The sequence below is a fragment of the Pseudophryne corroboree genome, chromosome 5, assembly GCF_028390025.1.
Source record: "Pseudophryne corroboree isolate aPseCor3 chromosome 5, aPseCor3.hap2, whole genome shotgun sequence".
Taxonomy (NCBI): domain Eukaryota; kingdom Metazoa; phylum Chordata; class Amphibia; order Anura; family Myobatrachidae; genus Pseudophryne; species Pseudophryne corroboree.
In genome coordinates this window covers 400,277,357-400,293,478 of record NC_086448.1, presented here as the reverse complement: position 1 = coordinate 400,293,478, position 16,122 = coordinate 400,277,357, and the positions used below count along the sequence as shown (strand labels likewise).

The 16,122-nt window shown below is 41.4% G+C and overlaps 1 protein-coding gene and 1 pseudogene across 2 annotated transcripts in view; one reads left to right on the top strand and one right to left on the bottom strand.

The window, feature by feature from the left end:
- Window positions 1–16,122, top strand: part of MOCOS (molybdenum cofactor sulfurase) — a 1,370,999-nt gene that overhangs the window by 1,125,368 nt on the left and 229,509 nt on the right. For both annotated transcript variants that reach the window (XM_063922731.1, XM_063922730.1), the window contains one exon: window positions 5,891–6,053. In XM_063922731.1, the coding sequence (XP_063778801.1) occupies window positions 5,891–6,053 (163 nt within the window). The remainder of the gene's footprint in view (window positions 1–5,890; window positions 6,054–16,122) is intronic.
- Window positions 9,029–9,147, bottom strand: LOC134931467 (5S ribosomal RNA; annotated as a pseudogene).

Here is a 16,122-nt window from a genome sequence, read left to right as displayed (position 1 = left end):
CCTTAGTATCTTAGCAGTAGGGTCACATTCGCAATACTCACAGAATCCACTCAAATGCTGAAGTCTGTTAAAAAGTACTTAGAACAGTTTAAAGTAGATAGATTCCATCTGATTAGAAAATTTCTACCATTTACTTACAATGAAGGGAAATTTCTCAAAGCTTGTAGAGATAAAAGTACTAACTAATCAGCTCCTGTAATTTTTCAAACACAGCCTGTAAAATGCAGAGTCTGATTGGTTGGTACTTTATCTCCCTTCACTTTATCTCTCTCCAAGCTTTGATAAATCTCCCCCTGTATAAGCAAAATACAGAGATGTAGATTTGTATAAAACATAGAAACCACTAAGATAACACGAAAGTGCGCCAATCATTTTAGGTTATCAGTTCCAAGGATTATTCATCCTACCCATAAAGGATCCAGGTGAGGCAATCCTACATACACTGGGCAGAACACGCAATAACTCGAATTGATGACACATAATAGTAGACATAGAAAAACCTTTGCATACCTCCCAACTGTCCCGATTTTTGCGGGACAGTCCTCTTATTTTGGGACAGTCCCGCTGTCCCACCCGCGGGCCGCAGTGTCCCATGGTGACTGCAGCTTACAGTGAATAAAAATGAATCACATACATCCTGTGCTTGATTTATTGGAACACAAAGAAGTCGCAGGGGACCAGGTCTGGACTGAATGGTGGATGACCAAGGTCCTGCATACGTTCATGGGCCAGAAAAATCCTCCACTTTCCTGAACTTGTGGGCAGGTGCATTATCATGATGAAGAGCACCACGAGCATGAGTTCTTGGAAGACACCTAGAAATGGCTTCCGGACATTGGTTGGCATAACAGCCACTAGTGACAATGCACTGCTGCACAAGTGGTATGTTAGCTGTATGACAAGTCTTGTCCACAAAAACAGCTACCATCTGCTTGGCAACTCTGCGCTAACATCAGAACGTCTGTGGTGGCGCAACTCCAAATGGGGTCCACTGGATGGCCCGTTGTTTGGTCTTGTTGTCAAACCTGTACATCCAGGATTCATCATCACTAATGATTCATCATCAATAATGATCTCACAGAGTTTGAGTGACTGCCATCAACCCTGGCCAGCATGTTGTATCACCAAGTCACCCAAGCCTACTTCTGCTCTTGAGTCAGCTGATTGGGAACCCAACATTTAGAAACCTTGCTCAGGCTTAGCTTTTCATGGAATATCAAGCAGATGGATCCCAGTCTATCTCCTTCTCTAACTAGGCAATGGTCACCCTGGAATTTACCTCAACTGTACCCCACATGGAAGCAATATTGTCCTTGGTGATGGAGAACACAGTTCAGCTGCAATACTTCTCATCTTCCAGGGACCAGCTGAAGCACTGAAATTCTGCAAACCGCTCACAGTGGTTTAGGATAGTGCCTCCCTCCCAAAGCAAGTCGCAGTCGGTCAAAACTCTCCTGCTGTTGCAGACCACTGTTATAGTCGTAGAAGATAATGGCTCTCCAGTGGCCTCTGTTGAGCTCCATAATGAGTTTGTAAATTAAATTAACATGCTGACTTCTTCGGTGTGCAGTGCTGATTATATATAGTCCTTGACATTTCACAAGAACTTTAGTCAGAGATTACAGGACAAATTTGCTAAGGTGGGAAGGATTTTTTTTTAACTGGTGATGTTGCCCATAACAACCAATCAGATTGTATCTATTCTATTCTAGAAGCAGCTAGATAAATATTAAGTAAATCTGATCAGCAACATCACCAGTTCTAAAAAAAAAAACTCCCACCTTAGTACATTTACTCCAACAATTCACAACCAGACAGATTGTTTCTACAATACCTATGCACTGCACCTCCAGAAACTTACTGCATGTCCCTCGAACAGTATCAGATGAGGAAGCCATGTTGGGTCCACTACATTGGTTATAATGTGTGATAAGTAATATAATGTGTGATAAGTAATATAATGTGTGATAAGTAATATATGGGGGGAAAAACATACAGAAATAAATGAACATTGGCAAACAGGATACATACTACATAAATAGTTTAATTGTTTTTTTATCCTGCACTTAAGAGTACCAGGCAAGGCAGCCATCTAGGGCGCACTACATAGGACACAGTGGGCAGGAAGAGCAATTCATAGAAGTATAACATGCAGTTGGAAATTAAAGAGACAGAAAAAAAGAACAGTAGGTTGGCAAATGTTGACAGATACTGTATACTGGGTAAATGAGATTGAGAAGGAGAACAGAGCAGGGAAGAAATTCATGATACAGCAGTATGAGGGACATGCAAAGTAGTCATGCACAGTGTCACACTGGAGCATGAAGGGCCCACCGGGGGTATGCAGTGGTAGGGGCCCATGATTAGAGGTGTGGCCAGCCTCCAAAGGGGGTGTGGCCAGCCACCACAGAGGTTTGGCTAACCATTATAGAGTACCCGGTCTGGACTCCTTGATAATTTATATAATAATTAATGCTAGTGCATGCATGATAATGTGCCAGATTAATGACAGCAATGTACTGTAGAGAATACATCATAATCCTGTGCAGTATAAGGTAACATATGTATAATATATAATTCAAGTGCAGTCTAGAATCTGATCCCTAAAGGAGGAGGGCCCCCCATGCAGTGGGGCCTACCTGTGGTTTCCCCTGTACCCCTGTGGGCCAGCCCATGCCTGTTTGTGCAACAGTATGAGAGACATGCAAAGTACTCAGTATGTATTGCACATAAAGGTACATAGCAAAATGTAATAATAACAGATGCCATACTTAAAAATGTGTGAAGACAAAATGCAGTAATAATAATAAAAGTTAATGTTAAGCAACAATATGCCTAATTTGCGGCTGGCCTTGCAGTAGGTGGAATTAAGTAGTTGCATACAGAAGTTGTAATCACAGTGACTGCCAGTGAGTCCCGGCCATAGCCATATCAAGAGGGGATGCAGGGCATACTGTACCCCGGGCCCCCCTTTGTCAGGGGCCCCCTGGCCAAAGCACACTGACATCTCTAGCTTTCCCTTTTAATGTGAGAGCCAGATTGTGAGCAGGACAGTATGCAATGCAAGCAGAGACACAGGAATATCATGTTTCATATGCTACCGATGGAGCTTTCAGACCAGAGGAGAGATAGGAGGGTGGAGAGATCTGTAAGTGACACAGGGATCCCAGCTTCTCCTCCTCCCTACCTGGGTGTCTGAGTACTGTGTAAACTTTTTGCAACTAAACCATTTGGGTCTAGAGATAGAGACACACACACAGAGTCCTCCTGAGTCCTGTCCCAGTGTGTAAGTAGTACAGAGGCTGATGCTATTCTTGCATGTGACAAGATAAATTATTCTATTTGTCTATATGTATTTTAAGACTGTTTAAGTTGTCTTTGTTCCACTACAAGAACTAGATGGAGCTACTGTACAAACAGTACCCAGGCATTATTAAACTATTACTTCAAAACTAATATACACCATTGATTTAAATTTAATATACACAATCTATACTTCCCACCACGACCCATTCCAGGAGGGACAAAATGCTTTCTACGTGGAGTTTCTTCTTAATTTATGGTTGCAAACACCTGTGTTGAAATACCTTTCTTACTGTATCGATTAAATAGTTCAACATAGGTGACATCAATCATATAAGGGAAGTTCTGGTAGAGAGAATTTTGTTTCTCCTGAAATGAGACATGTTTGGAGGTACTGTATGCACAATCTAATATACATCCCCCACCTTCCACCAGGGCCCCCCTGTCTTAAGTGCCCCAGGCACCCCTAAGGCTTAATCCGGCCCTGGTCCCGGCCGGTGATGCTTGGCATCAATGTGGCGGGCAGTTGGTGTAACTCCACTATTAGAATTTTCAAACTGCGCTGCAGCCCCACATATGTTTGTAATGCTTGAGAACCTGTGATATTTTAAGATCTGGGAGAGGGCCTGGCAAAATCCAGTTCAAACTCCAGTTATAATTCTGTATCCTTGGAATGACATTCTTATAATGTAGTACTCACAGTAGCAGGCCAATGCCTGTTTGCATTTCTTGAGTATTGGTAATTGATTGTGTTGCAGACAACAATATTACATGTATGATAATTATGCATTACAGCTATGCCACAATTTTCCAATTTATAATTGTACAGTAATTTTTAAAACTGTTTGGCAGAACTAAATACTATTGTTTATGGTTATTTTAAAAGCAGAAACATACATTATCAACAGACAGAGACGCTTACAACGGAAAGTGGCTCTGTGCATTCCCGGCGTGACTAGGCAGACGGATCGCCTAGTCACGCCGGGAGTGCATGCCTGCGATCGGGCAGGCAAAGATAAAGGAGGCTCTGTCTGTAGGTTAAGGAACTCCCATGGGTGGGCAGGGGTAGGTGGAGCTGTGGGCAATGTGGGAGGAGCTACAGTGGAGGACCTGTGCAAGAACAAAGAATTTGCGCGCGCCCATTTCACATTATGTCAAACACCGTAATGCCCATTACACAATATGCCACACACCATAATGCCCATTACACATTATGCCACACACCGTAATGTCTACTGTATTATACATAATGCCACACACCATAATGCCCATTACGCAATATGCCACATACCATAATGCCTGGTACACATTATGCCACACACCGTAATGATAATAACACATTATGCCACACACCATAATGTCTATTACACGTTATGCTACACACAGTTAACACCCATTATGCGTTATGGCAAACACCGTAATGCCAATTACATATTATGCCACACACAGTTATGGCCCTGACACCATTTTATGGCCCACACACTATAATGCCCCTACAAATTATGCCACACAGTAAGGCTTCTAATTACTTTTAATTTACCTTCCTGTTGTCAGGGGTCTCATGCTTGTTGTCAAGGGTTTCATGCATGTTGTCAGGGGTTTCATGCTCTGTGTTCCATGCTCATTGCCAGGTGTTTCATGCCCATTGCCAGGTGTTTCATGTGCATTGCCAGGGGTCTCCTGTGCATTGTCAAGGGTTTCATGTGCATTGCCAGGGGTCTCCAGCGTGGTGCCAGGGGGGTTATGTGCATTGCCAGGGGTTTCATGCGTGTTGCCAGGGGTTTCATGGGCGTTGTCAGGGGTCTCGTGCTTGCTGTCATGGGTGAGGGTGGTTTCGGGCTGTGAGTATAGCTCCCGCAGCCCCAGTAAACATCCTGGCTGCTGCTCCAGTAAAGTTTGTGAGGATTGAGACATGCTGGGGACTGCGGAAGCACTTCCGTCCATAGCACTGCAAAAATAAACCTCTTAAAATGCCCACCACTGAGTAGTCAGGCGCTAGAGGTCAAATGTGACCTCTAGCGTCTGTCTTCTCCTCCTCGGCGGTGGCCATTTTTGGTGGTTTTTTTATGCTGCTATAAACGGAAGCACTTCCGCAGCCCCCAGCGCATCTCAATCCACCACGGGGACTATGAGGGACTGGGGCGATATAACTCTGATACCCCCACCCACCCTTCCAAACTTTAATGGGGCAGCGGCCAGGACGTTCCAGCCAAAAAATATCCCTAATTATACTGTATCTTCATGAGTACATCCCATCCCTTACTAAACTATAGTAATATGCTGTATTTTAAATTGTTTACCAGTGTTGTTTTAATCAATTCCAGATAGCTATACTATGTGTGTATTTGTTTTTTTAAAAGCACAATAAAAAAAATTTTTTTTCTATATTTCATTCCTGTAATATTTTTCATCAAGATAGCAATCTGTTTTCTATTATCTTATGTCTTTAGACTAACTTAATATACTTGTGTTTTTCAACAAAGATATTATAATATCTAACTGGTAGTAATGGCACTGAGTTATTTACTTTTTATTTACATTGAATTATACTAAATATTATTTTTAATATTTTTTTATCTCTTATCAGGTCACCCAGTGGCCTGTGGCAGAACAAGGTCTACTTTTTGATCGTAATTGGATGGTTGTGACTGAAAATGGAGTTTGCCTGAGTCAGAAGCAAGAACCACGATTGTGTCTTATTCATCCGTCAATAGACCTGACACTTAACATTCTGATAATTCAAGCAAATGGTATTTTTACAAACTACAGTATACATTAACCTGCTTCTCCTCATCACAATTCCCAACAATACGTATATGCTGAGACAGGTCACTGTTTTTGATTATAAAAGAATAGTCCATATTTTGATGAAAAAATCCACAATTACGGTAGCAGTGCTGTGTTTATGCCATCCAATCAGAGCTAAGCACATGATCCTCTGACTCCTTGTGCTGAGCGTATTATGAGAGCTGTAGTGACCCCCTTGCTGCTCTATGTATTTGTAACTGCCATGTTACACATATAAACACACACACACACACACACACACACACACACACACACATGCACATACTGACATCCTCTCAACCTAAAATGCCTTCAGTGCGCATAATGGATAATCTGAACCTTGCACGTACCACCCCCCTCAGCTCTGCACAGCGACACTTTTAATTCATGGAAAGGGGAGTCAGTGTTTGCCAGCAGTGTCCCTTCCCCATGACATTCAGCACCCCCCCCCCCACACACACACACACACACTCCGGCTGCCCGGCCTCCCATCTCTTCACACCCCGGGGCCCGTCTACTCTAATCCCACTCCTGACTCCCCGCTCCCGCTCCGACACTCATGAGAGCAACTGGTGAGAAGAAGGGGAACTAACAGGGGAGAGTGCCGGGTGGGGAACAGATAGAGAGAGTATACTGTATATGTGGTGGTGTGTGTATATGTATATATATATATATATATATATATATATATAGAGAGAGAGAGAGAGAGAGAGTGGGGGATGAGGGTATGGTGACCCGTGGTGTTCAATATTCGATATATATACTTATGGTACTTTCTCTAACAGATTGCAAATTACAAGAGCCAATTGTACTAAAAATACAACAATTTAATTCACATAAGAGTACAGAATTTATAAAAATCCCATAAAAAACATGTCACCCAAAAAAAAAAAATATATATATATATATATATATATAAGAATGAACAATTTTAAAAAACAGAGTGGTACAAGTAAGAGGTCAAACTTAGCTCACTATTGGTGGAGGTAAGAAAGGGAACAAAACGCGTTTCGTACTTCAGGACTTCATCAAGGGGTGATCTAGTGCTGGGACAGGGCTAATACTTATACCCCTCTCACATACTAATTCATTATGATGTCATATCCTGTTTGGGTTTTCCTAATTAGTATGAGTACCTACTCTACAACTTATAGGGATGTGATAGGGGACACCAGTTTTGAATGTTCATTGCTTGTTTTCATAAAAAACGAATGTTTAGGAGGCTGTTTTGGGCATCAAACATTGTGATCGCAGCACTTCAGCCACACTTCCGGTTACGTCCATACTTAACTGCGCATGCGTCGGAATTCTGCCCCACTTCCGGGTGTCCCAGGCGCACGCGTTGGCTGCTTTGTTTCTTATGTTACTGACTCATGCCCGGAAGTCCCAGTTCGGTGAACCGCATAGCTGGAAAGCATCTCATTTTCTGGATACCAAATCTTCCATCTACTGTTTGGTGGGAGCGGTGGTGGCCATTTTATTGGAGTTTGCAGACACATATTCACTGTATAGTTATGTTCATTCGTTAAAGGACTTGAACACTAGGTCAAAGTGAGTACCGAGGGGTCTAAGACTTCTCAAACAACCCACTATGGGAAACCTAGAATAAGAATTAACAATTTTAAAAAACAGAGTGGTACAAGAAAGAGGTCAAACTTAGTTCAGTATTGGTGGAGGTAAGTGAGGGAACAAAACGCGTTCATCAAGGGGTGGTCTAAGACTTCTCAAACAACCCACTATGGGAAACCTAGATCCCAAGTTCATGGAAGAATGGGATTCCATTCTACACTCATATTCTATAAGTCTAATGAAATTACGTATTAGAATAAAGAAGAGCACACTCACAGATCTTGAGGCTGAGATCAAGATGAAGGTATCAGAGATGGTAATTTTCAAGGACAAAGAGGACTATAAAATTAACGAAAAAGTACTTAACAAAAAGCTGGAACACGTAGATGAGGAAGTGATTAAAGGGAAAGAAAAGAAATTCACATGGGACAAAAAAAGACTATGACCAGGGAATAACCAAGAACTGGAGCAGGTTCAAGGCTCCAGGTCACTAGTACAATAAAACGGACTTCATCAAGGGGTGTTCTACTGCTGGGACAGGGCTCATACTTATACCCCTCTCACATACTAATTCATTATGATGTCATATCCTGTTTGGGTTATCCTAATTAGTGTGAGTACCAGAGGATGGGATAGGGGACACCAGTTTTGAATGTTCATTGCTTGTTTTCATAAAAACGAATGTTAAGGAAGCTATTTTGGGCATCAAACATCGTGATCGCGGCACTTCTGCCACACTTCTGGTTACGTCCATTCTTCACTGCGCATGCGTCTGACTTCCGCCCCACTTTCGAGTGTCCCAGGCGCACGCGCTGGCTGCTTTGTTTCTTATGTTACTGACTCGTGCCCGGAAGTCCCAGTTCGGTGAACCGCATAGCTGGAACGCATCTCATTTCCTGGATACCAAATCTTCCATCTCCTGTTTGGTGGGAGCGGTGGCGGCCATTTTATTGGAGTTTGCAGACACATTTTCACTGTATAGTTATGTTCATTTGTCTGGATTAGGCAGCTCCATCGGCCCAAAAAAATAAATAAAAGCAAACAGGAAAGTATCAGAACATAATGTAATGTTATTATATGCTTTTAAGGGAGTTGAAAAATAACTGTAAGTAAACTAAGCTAAAATATTAATAGAATTTATTAGATTGGTGCTGTGTAAATATAAATATATGAATATAAAAATAAATGCAATTAATAAAATGTATTTGATTGGTGCTGTGCGTATTTAAGTGCTAGTGCTTATTACATAGTATTTTTAACATTCTACATTTCAAAATTGATAAATAGTAAAGTGCAGATAATGTGCACACTAAATAAAAATGAATATTATATTATTGTGCACAGGTGGAGGGATTGCAAGGTCACCGTTCTCTTACAGTAACTGATCTTCCCAGGTGGCCTCCCTTCCTGGTACTGATCTGGCCCAGCACTGCTTAGCTTCCAAGATCATACGAGATTGGGTGTAACCAGTGCGGTTTGACTGTATGTACATCATGACACAACAAATGTGTTTATTAAGTCTTTATTTAGGTGACTGTATATAATAACTACATTCTTGTTACTAAGGGTTAATTAAGTGAGTGAGCTATACAGAAGGGTAATAGCAGAGAGAGGTCGAGGTATACTGCACCTCACAGAAAAGGTGCGATTTTGTATCTTTCATTAAGGCCTATTGGATGCAGAGTTCGAAGTTGAAATATCCAGTACATTTCACGTCTCAATAATTTGTTTGCCAGGTCACCACCTTTTTCTTGCAGGGTTACATGTTCAATAGCCTTGAATGTTAAATCCTCAGGGTTTGAATTGTGTTTCAACGTGAAATGTCTGGGAACTGTGTTACTGTCCACTTTGTTCTTTATACTCCAGACATGTTCCTGAATCCTTATCTTTAGTGGTCTCTTCGTCTTCCCAACATATTTCATTTTGCATGTACACTCCAACAGATAGATCACGGACGGGGTGGTACAGTTCATAAATTCTTTGATGGTGTATTCCTGTTTTTCATCTGAGTCACTGAAGGTTTTTCTATTCCGATGCAGGTGTTTACATATGTTACATTTTTCACACTTATAGGACCCTGTACATTTCAACATAGGCCAGCTTTGGATGTTTTTTTCCGTGAGCATGCTTGGTGCAAGAATATCTTTAAAATCTCTGGATTTTTTGAAGATGAGCTGAGGTTGGGGAGGTAGTATTTCCTTGAGGACTGAGTCCATTAGTAAGATGTCCCAATGGGTCCTAAGGGAATTTCTAAAAAATCTGGCGTGTCGACTGTATGTGGTAATAAAGGACACCGATTCTTTTTTCTCTTCCCTGGATTTATAGATGAGTAGGTCGTCTCTATTCATAGATCTTGTTTTTTCCAGTGCCTCATACAGTATTGTGGACTTCTAATTGGTCTTCGCAGTCTCGTGTGTTGCTACAGTTCCTTTTTATCCTGGAAAATTGGGATGGCGGAATATTATTCTTCCATCTTTCTAGATGGTTGCTTTGATAGTGCAAAAAACTATTCATGTCGACTCCCTTGATGAAGTTTTTTGTAGTCACCATACCATTTTCCCCAGTCAGAATCAAGTCTAAGTACTGAACGGATCTGTTATTTATGTTCGATGTACAAGCAAGATTCATGTCGTTAGTTCCAAACGACTTTAAAAATTAGTTAAAATCCTCAGAGGTGACATCCCAGATAATTAAGATATCATCAATGTATCATTTGTAAAACATAATTTTATCCTTAAAAGCAATTGAATTGTAAATGTAAATTTTCTCCCAGCTTCCCATGAACAGGTTTGCGAAACTTGGCGCGAAGATCAATCCTATTGCCGTCCCACAGCGTTGCAAATAAAACTGATTCAAGAATTTAAAATAATTGTGACTCAGGATAAAAAACATAACATCATATACAAAATCTTTGTGTTCAATAGTCAATAATGGGTTGTTGTTTAGATACTCCCGACATGCCGCTATGCCCTTTGAATGTTCAATGCATGTATATAGTGATTGCACATCCACTGTTGCCCAAATGTATGTGTCCTCCCATTTCAGTGTTTTTAGGAGGTTGAGCACTGATGTAGTATCCTTTAAGTACGACGGAAGATCCTTACCGTATCCCTTTAGGAACACATCAACATACTCTGATAAGTTTGATGTCAGTGAGCCTATGCCCGTCACTATGGGTCTACTCGGCAGGTTGGACAGTGATTTATGGATCTTTGGTAGGAAATAAAAAATGGGGGTGATGGGATTAGAATGCATAAGATACTGGTACTCTTCCTTGCTGAGGATGTTATTTCTTAGACCATATAAGAGTAATGTCCACAATTTCTCTATGTAATCGTCCCTTGGGTCACTCTATAATGGAGTGTATGACTCTGTGTCTCCCAGTAATCTAAGCGCATCCTTGATATACATGTCTCGGTCCATAATGACTAAACCCCCCCCCCCTCCCCTCTTTATCAGCTTGTTTTATAATCACATCCTTATTTTTCTGTAGTTTTTCAGTGCTTCACATTCACGATTGTTGATGTTTTTCTTCTTAATTGGCTGGAGCTCTGTGTCACAAAGGTCTCTCTTTACTAAATCATAAAAAATACTCACATTGTTTCCCTTGGACTCAAGGGGGTAATATTTGGATGTTGGTTTTAAACCAGATTTTGAACGTTCCTCAAAATTACTGATGATGGCTTCCTCTTTCCTCATGAAGTGTCTCTTTAAAGTTAATATTTGCACAAATTTGTTCAGGTCGATGAAGGTTTCAAACTTGTTTAGACCACTTTTGGGTGCGAATGATAAACCTTTGCTTAGAAGTGTTGTCTCAGATTTTGTTAGGGTGTGTTTGGATAAATTAAATATGCCTTTTCTCCTTGGGTTGGTCACTGAATGGTCCTTCTCTTTTGCTTTCTCCCTCCTCCCGCCTCGCTTGCCTCGTCTTCTGTATAGCCTCATTCGTGATGCTTGTCTGCTGTCTTCTCTCACCGGATTTCTTATTAGGCCTTTCATTCGTGCTCCCGTTCTTAAAGATAAAAAATCCTGCTCATTTGCAGATTCCAGTTTCTGTAGTGCGGAGAATCTGTTATTTGTTCTTATATAGGGACTGGATGGTGAATCAATACTTCCATTTCTACTAGGTCTTCCTCTGTTAGGTACGGTTTTCTATTGCTGTCTTCCCGTTTTATTGTACTAGTGACCTGGAGCCTTGAACCTGCTCCATTTCTTGGTTATTCCCTGGTCATAGTCATTTTTGTCCCATGTGAATTTCTTTTCTTTCCCTTTAATCACTTCCTCATCTACGTGTTCCAGCTTTTTGTTAAGTACTTTTTCGTTAATTTTATAGTCCTCTTTGTCCTTGAAAATTACCATCTCTGATACCTTCATCTTGATCTCAGCCTCAAGATCTGTGAGTGTGCTCTTCTTTATGCTAATACGTAATTTCATTAGACTTATAGAATATGAGTGTAGAATGGAATCCCATTCTTCCATGAACTTGGGATCTAGGTTTCCCATAGTGGGATGTTTAAGAAGTCTTAGACCCCCCCTTGATGAACGCGTTTTGTTCCCTCACTTACCTCCACCAATACTGAACTAAGTTTGACCTCTTTCTTGTACCACTCTGTTTTTTAAAATTGTTAATTCTTATATATATATATATTTTTTATGGGATTTTTTTTTATAAATTCTGTACTCTTATGTGAATTAAATTGTCGTATTTTTAGTACAATTGGCTCTTGTAATTTGCAATCCGGTAGAGAAAGTACCATAAGTATATATTTCGAATATTGAACACCACGGGTCGCTGTACCCTCATCCCCCACTCTCTATATACACAACAGTAATTTACCTTACTGCATTTCTTAGAGGCTTGCTGACACCCGAACAGTATTTGGGTTCGTGGGTTCTATGGTATTATAGTCACACAGACTATCTTATATGTTTTTCTACTAGTGTATCATCCCACAAGTGGCGCCGTATTTTTCTACATATATATATATATATATGTCCACAGAAAAGAGATGTGAACAGGTGCGCTGGTGATTAGTTAGTCTCAGGTATAAGCACAACACTGGGCTGTAGTACCGGAGTATATTCACAACGCAGCGGTTCTCCTCACATAGCTCTGACTCTCAAGAGCAAAGTATCTGGAAATAGTGCTTAAATACAATTATTTTATAATCCTGGATGACTGGTATCAACATATATGTGGCTCAGCGATGGGCAGTATCTGTGCTCCGAGCCTTGCCAACATCTATATGGGACAGTGGGACAGTGGGAGACTGAGACTCTCATTCATGAGCTCAGGTCTAACATTGTCCTATATAAAGGATATATAGATGATGTACTGATTGTGTGGAATGGAAGTGAACAGGAGTGGAACGAGTTCCTCGCCAAAATTAATGTAAATACCTTCAATCTAAAATTTACTGGCACTTTTCATCCTAACTGACTGGAGTTTTTAGATCTAGTACTGTCTACTGAGAACTTTGACAACACAGGGGGGATTGAAACGTCTACATTCTTCAAGAAAGTAGATTCTAATAGTTATCTTGAGTTTAGTAGTTGCCACCTTCCTAGGTGGATGGAAAATATTCCTTACTCTCAATATATAAGGCTAAGGAGAAACTGTACCAGTTTGATGAAGTTTGACAAACAGGCAGAAATCTATACTAATAGAATTCTACAGAGAGGGTACCCAGAGGAATTAACACATAAAGCAATGGTAAGGGCCAGGAATAAGGAGAGAGATGAACTTGTGAATTATAAGAAAAAGGATGAACAAGGGGAAAAAATGTTCTGCCCATTAGTTACACAGTTCAGTACTGGCTTCAGAGAACTAGAAAAAAATGGCAAGAAGAACTGGCATATCCTGCAGTTAGATCCGGTTCTTGGTCCAGAACTTCCCAATAAACCAGACATTATTTATAGGAAAGCTAGGACTGTCAAATCGATCATTTCTAAAAGCAAACTAACCACAGTACAGAGAAGACCAACCACTTTCTGACCCCACTTAAAGGGTTTTATCACTGTGGAAATTGTAAGATATGTACTCTGGCAGAAAGAAATGTAAAATCCTTTATTGGTTGTAATAACCCACGTCCTAACATCATTTGATCTTTCATCAATTGCAATACAAATTTCTGTATATATATATATATTCTAACATGCCCTTGTGGCTTAAGATACGTCGGAAAAACTAAAAGGGTGCTGAAAATTAGAATTCTAGAGCACATTCGTAACATAAAAAATCGGGTTATGAATCACAGTATCCCACGTCACTTTTCTGAGCTATATAATGCGGATCCCTCTCTCCTGAAGTTTGTGGGAATAGAACAAGTTACAGTGTCTACTAATGGTGGAAATAGGGAAGAACAACTCCTTAGAAGAGAAACTTTCTGGATACTCTCTCTTAATACACTTATGCCCCATGGGCTTAATGAGAACTATGAGATCACCCCCTTTATGAGGGAGAGATGAGTGGTGGTCTCATACTATTCGTTCTGAGCTAATGTAGAATTCTTGTGTAACTCCAACATATTTGATGATTGCTCTTTTCTCTGTGAAGATGGTAATATAAATACATTGGGGTATATGCAATTGCGGTCGAATTCCCGAAATTGTCGAATTTCGGGTCATTTTCGACCAAAAAAAAAATTCGCCTATGCAATTCAGTGCTTTCCGACCAAAAAACGGACTTTCAAAATTCGACTTTTTGAAATTCGAATTTTTGCAAATTCGACTTTTCTGCAATGATACAAGTGCTGCAATTCGACCAAAGCATCTTCAATTCAAGTTTGGAAATTCGACAGCAGTGCTTTTAGACAGCAAATTCGTCATTTTCAATCCGCCACACTTTGGAGGGTGAAAACAAATAAAAAAAATTTAAACATGTTTTTTTTTGTGTTTTTTTTTTTTGGGAATAGCAGATCTATTTATATTAGAAGGGATTAGGTACTTTTTTTTTTTTTTTTGGAGGCACAAATATTATTTATATATTTTTTAAAATATTAATTTTTTTTATTTTTATTTTTTATTGCTGGAACGGTAAAATCCTTTAAAAAAATGGCGTGGGGTCCCCCCTCCAAAGCATAACCAGCCTCGGGCTCTTCGAGCTGGTCCTGGTTCTAAAAATGCGGGGAAAAAATTGACAGGGGATCCCCCGTATTTTTAAAACCAGCACCGGGCTCTGCGCCTGGTGCTGGTGCCTAAAATACGGGGGACAAAAAGCGTAGGGGTCCCCCGTATTTTTAACACCAGCATCGGGCTCCACTAGCTGGACAGATAATGCCACAGCCGGGGGTCACTTTTATGCCGTGCCCTGCGGCCGTGGCATTAAATATCCAACTAGTCACCCCTGGCTGGGGTACCCTGGGGGAGTGGGGACCCCTTCAATCAAGGGGTCCCCCCCCCCAGCCACCCAAGGGCCAGGGGTGAAGCCCGAGGCTATCCCCCCCCATCCAATGGGCTGCGGATGGGGGGGCTGATAGCCTTTTGTGATCATGAAAAGAATATTGTTTTTTCCAGCAGTACTACAAGTCCCAGCAAGCCTCCCCCGCAAGCTGGTACTTGGAGAACCACAAGTACCAGCATGCGGGAGAAAAACGGGCCCGCTGGTACCTGTAGTACTACTGGAAAAAAAATACCCAAATAAAAACAGGACACACACACCGTGAAAGTAAAACTTTATTTCATACGTCGACACACACATACTTACCTATGTTCACACGCCGACATCGGTCCTCTTCTCCATGTAGAATCCAGGGGTACCTGAAAATAAAAGATCAATATACTCACCTCAGCCATGGTCCAGAGATAAATCCACGTACTTGTAGAAAAAAACAAAACGCAAATACCCGACCAAACGGACTGAAAGGGGTCCCATGCTGACACATGAGACCCCTATCCCCGAATGCAGAGAGACCTGTCAGTGACAGCTGTCACAGAAAGGTCTCTAAAGCCAATCAGGAAGCGCAACTTCGTTGCGCTCATCTGATTGGCTCTGCGCGTCTGAGCAGACAGCGCATCGCACAGCCCAGTCCATTATAGTCAATGGTGGGAACTTAGCGGCTAGCGGTGAGGTCACCTGCCGGTCAGCAGCTGACCGCGGGTTAACCCCACCGCTACCCGCAAAGTTCCCACCATTGAAAGTAATGGAGCGGCTTTGTGATGCACTGTCACAGCACAGACAGCGCACAGCCAATCAGATGAGCGCCACGGAAGTAGCGCTTCCTGATTGGCTGAAGGGACTTCAGTGACAGGAGTCACGTGATGTCCCGGGATTCGGGAGAAAGGGGTCTGATGTGAAAGCATGGGACCCCTTTCTTAGTCCGGTATGGATCGGTGTTCGTTTTTTTGTTTTGCCAAGTACGTGGATTATCTCTGGACCTGGATGTACCTCTGGACGCTGGAAGGTGAGTATAATTTTTTCACAGGTACCTCGGATCGTCGGAGACCGTGGCAGTTGGCGTGTCA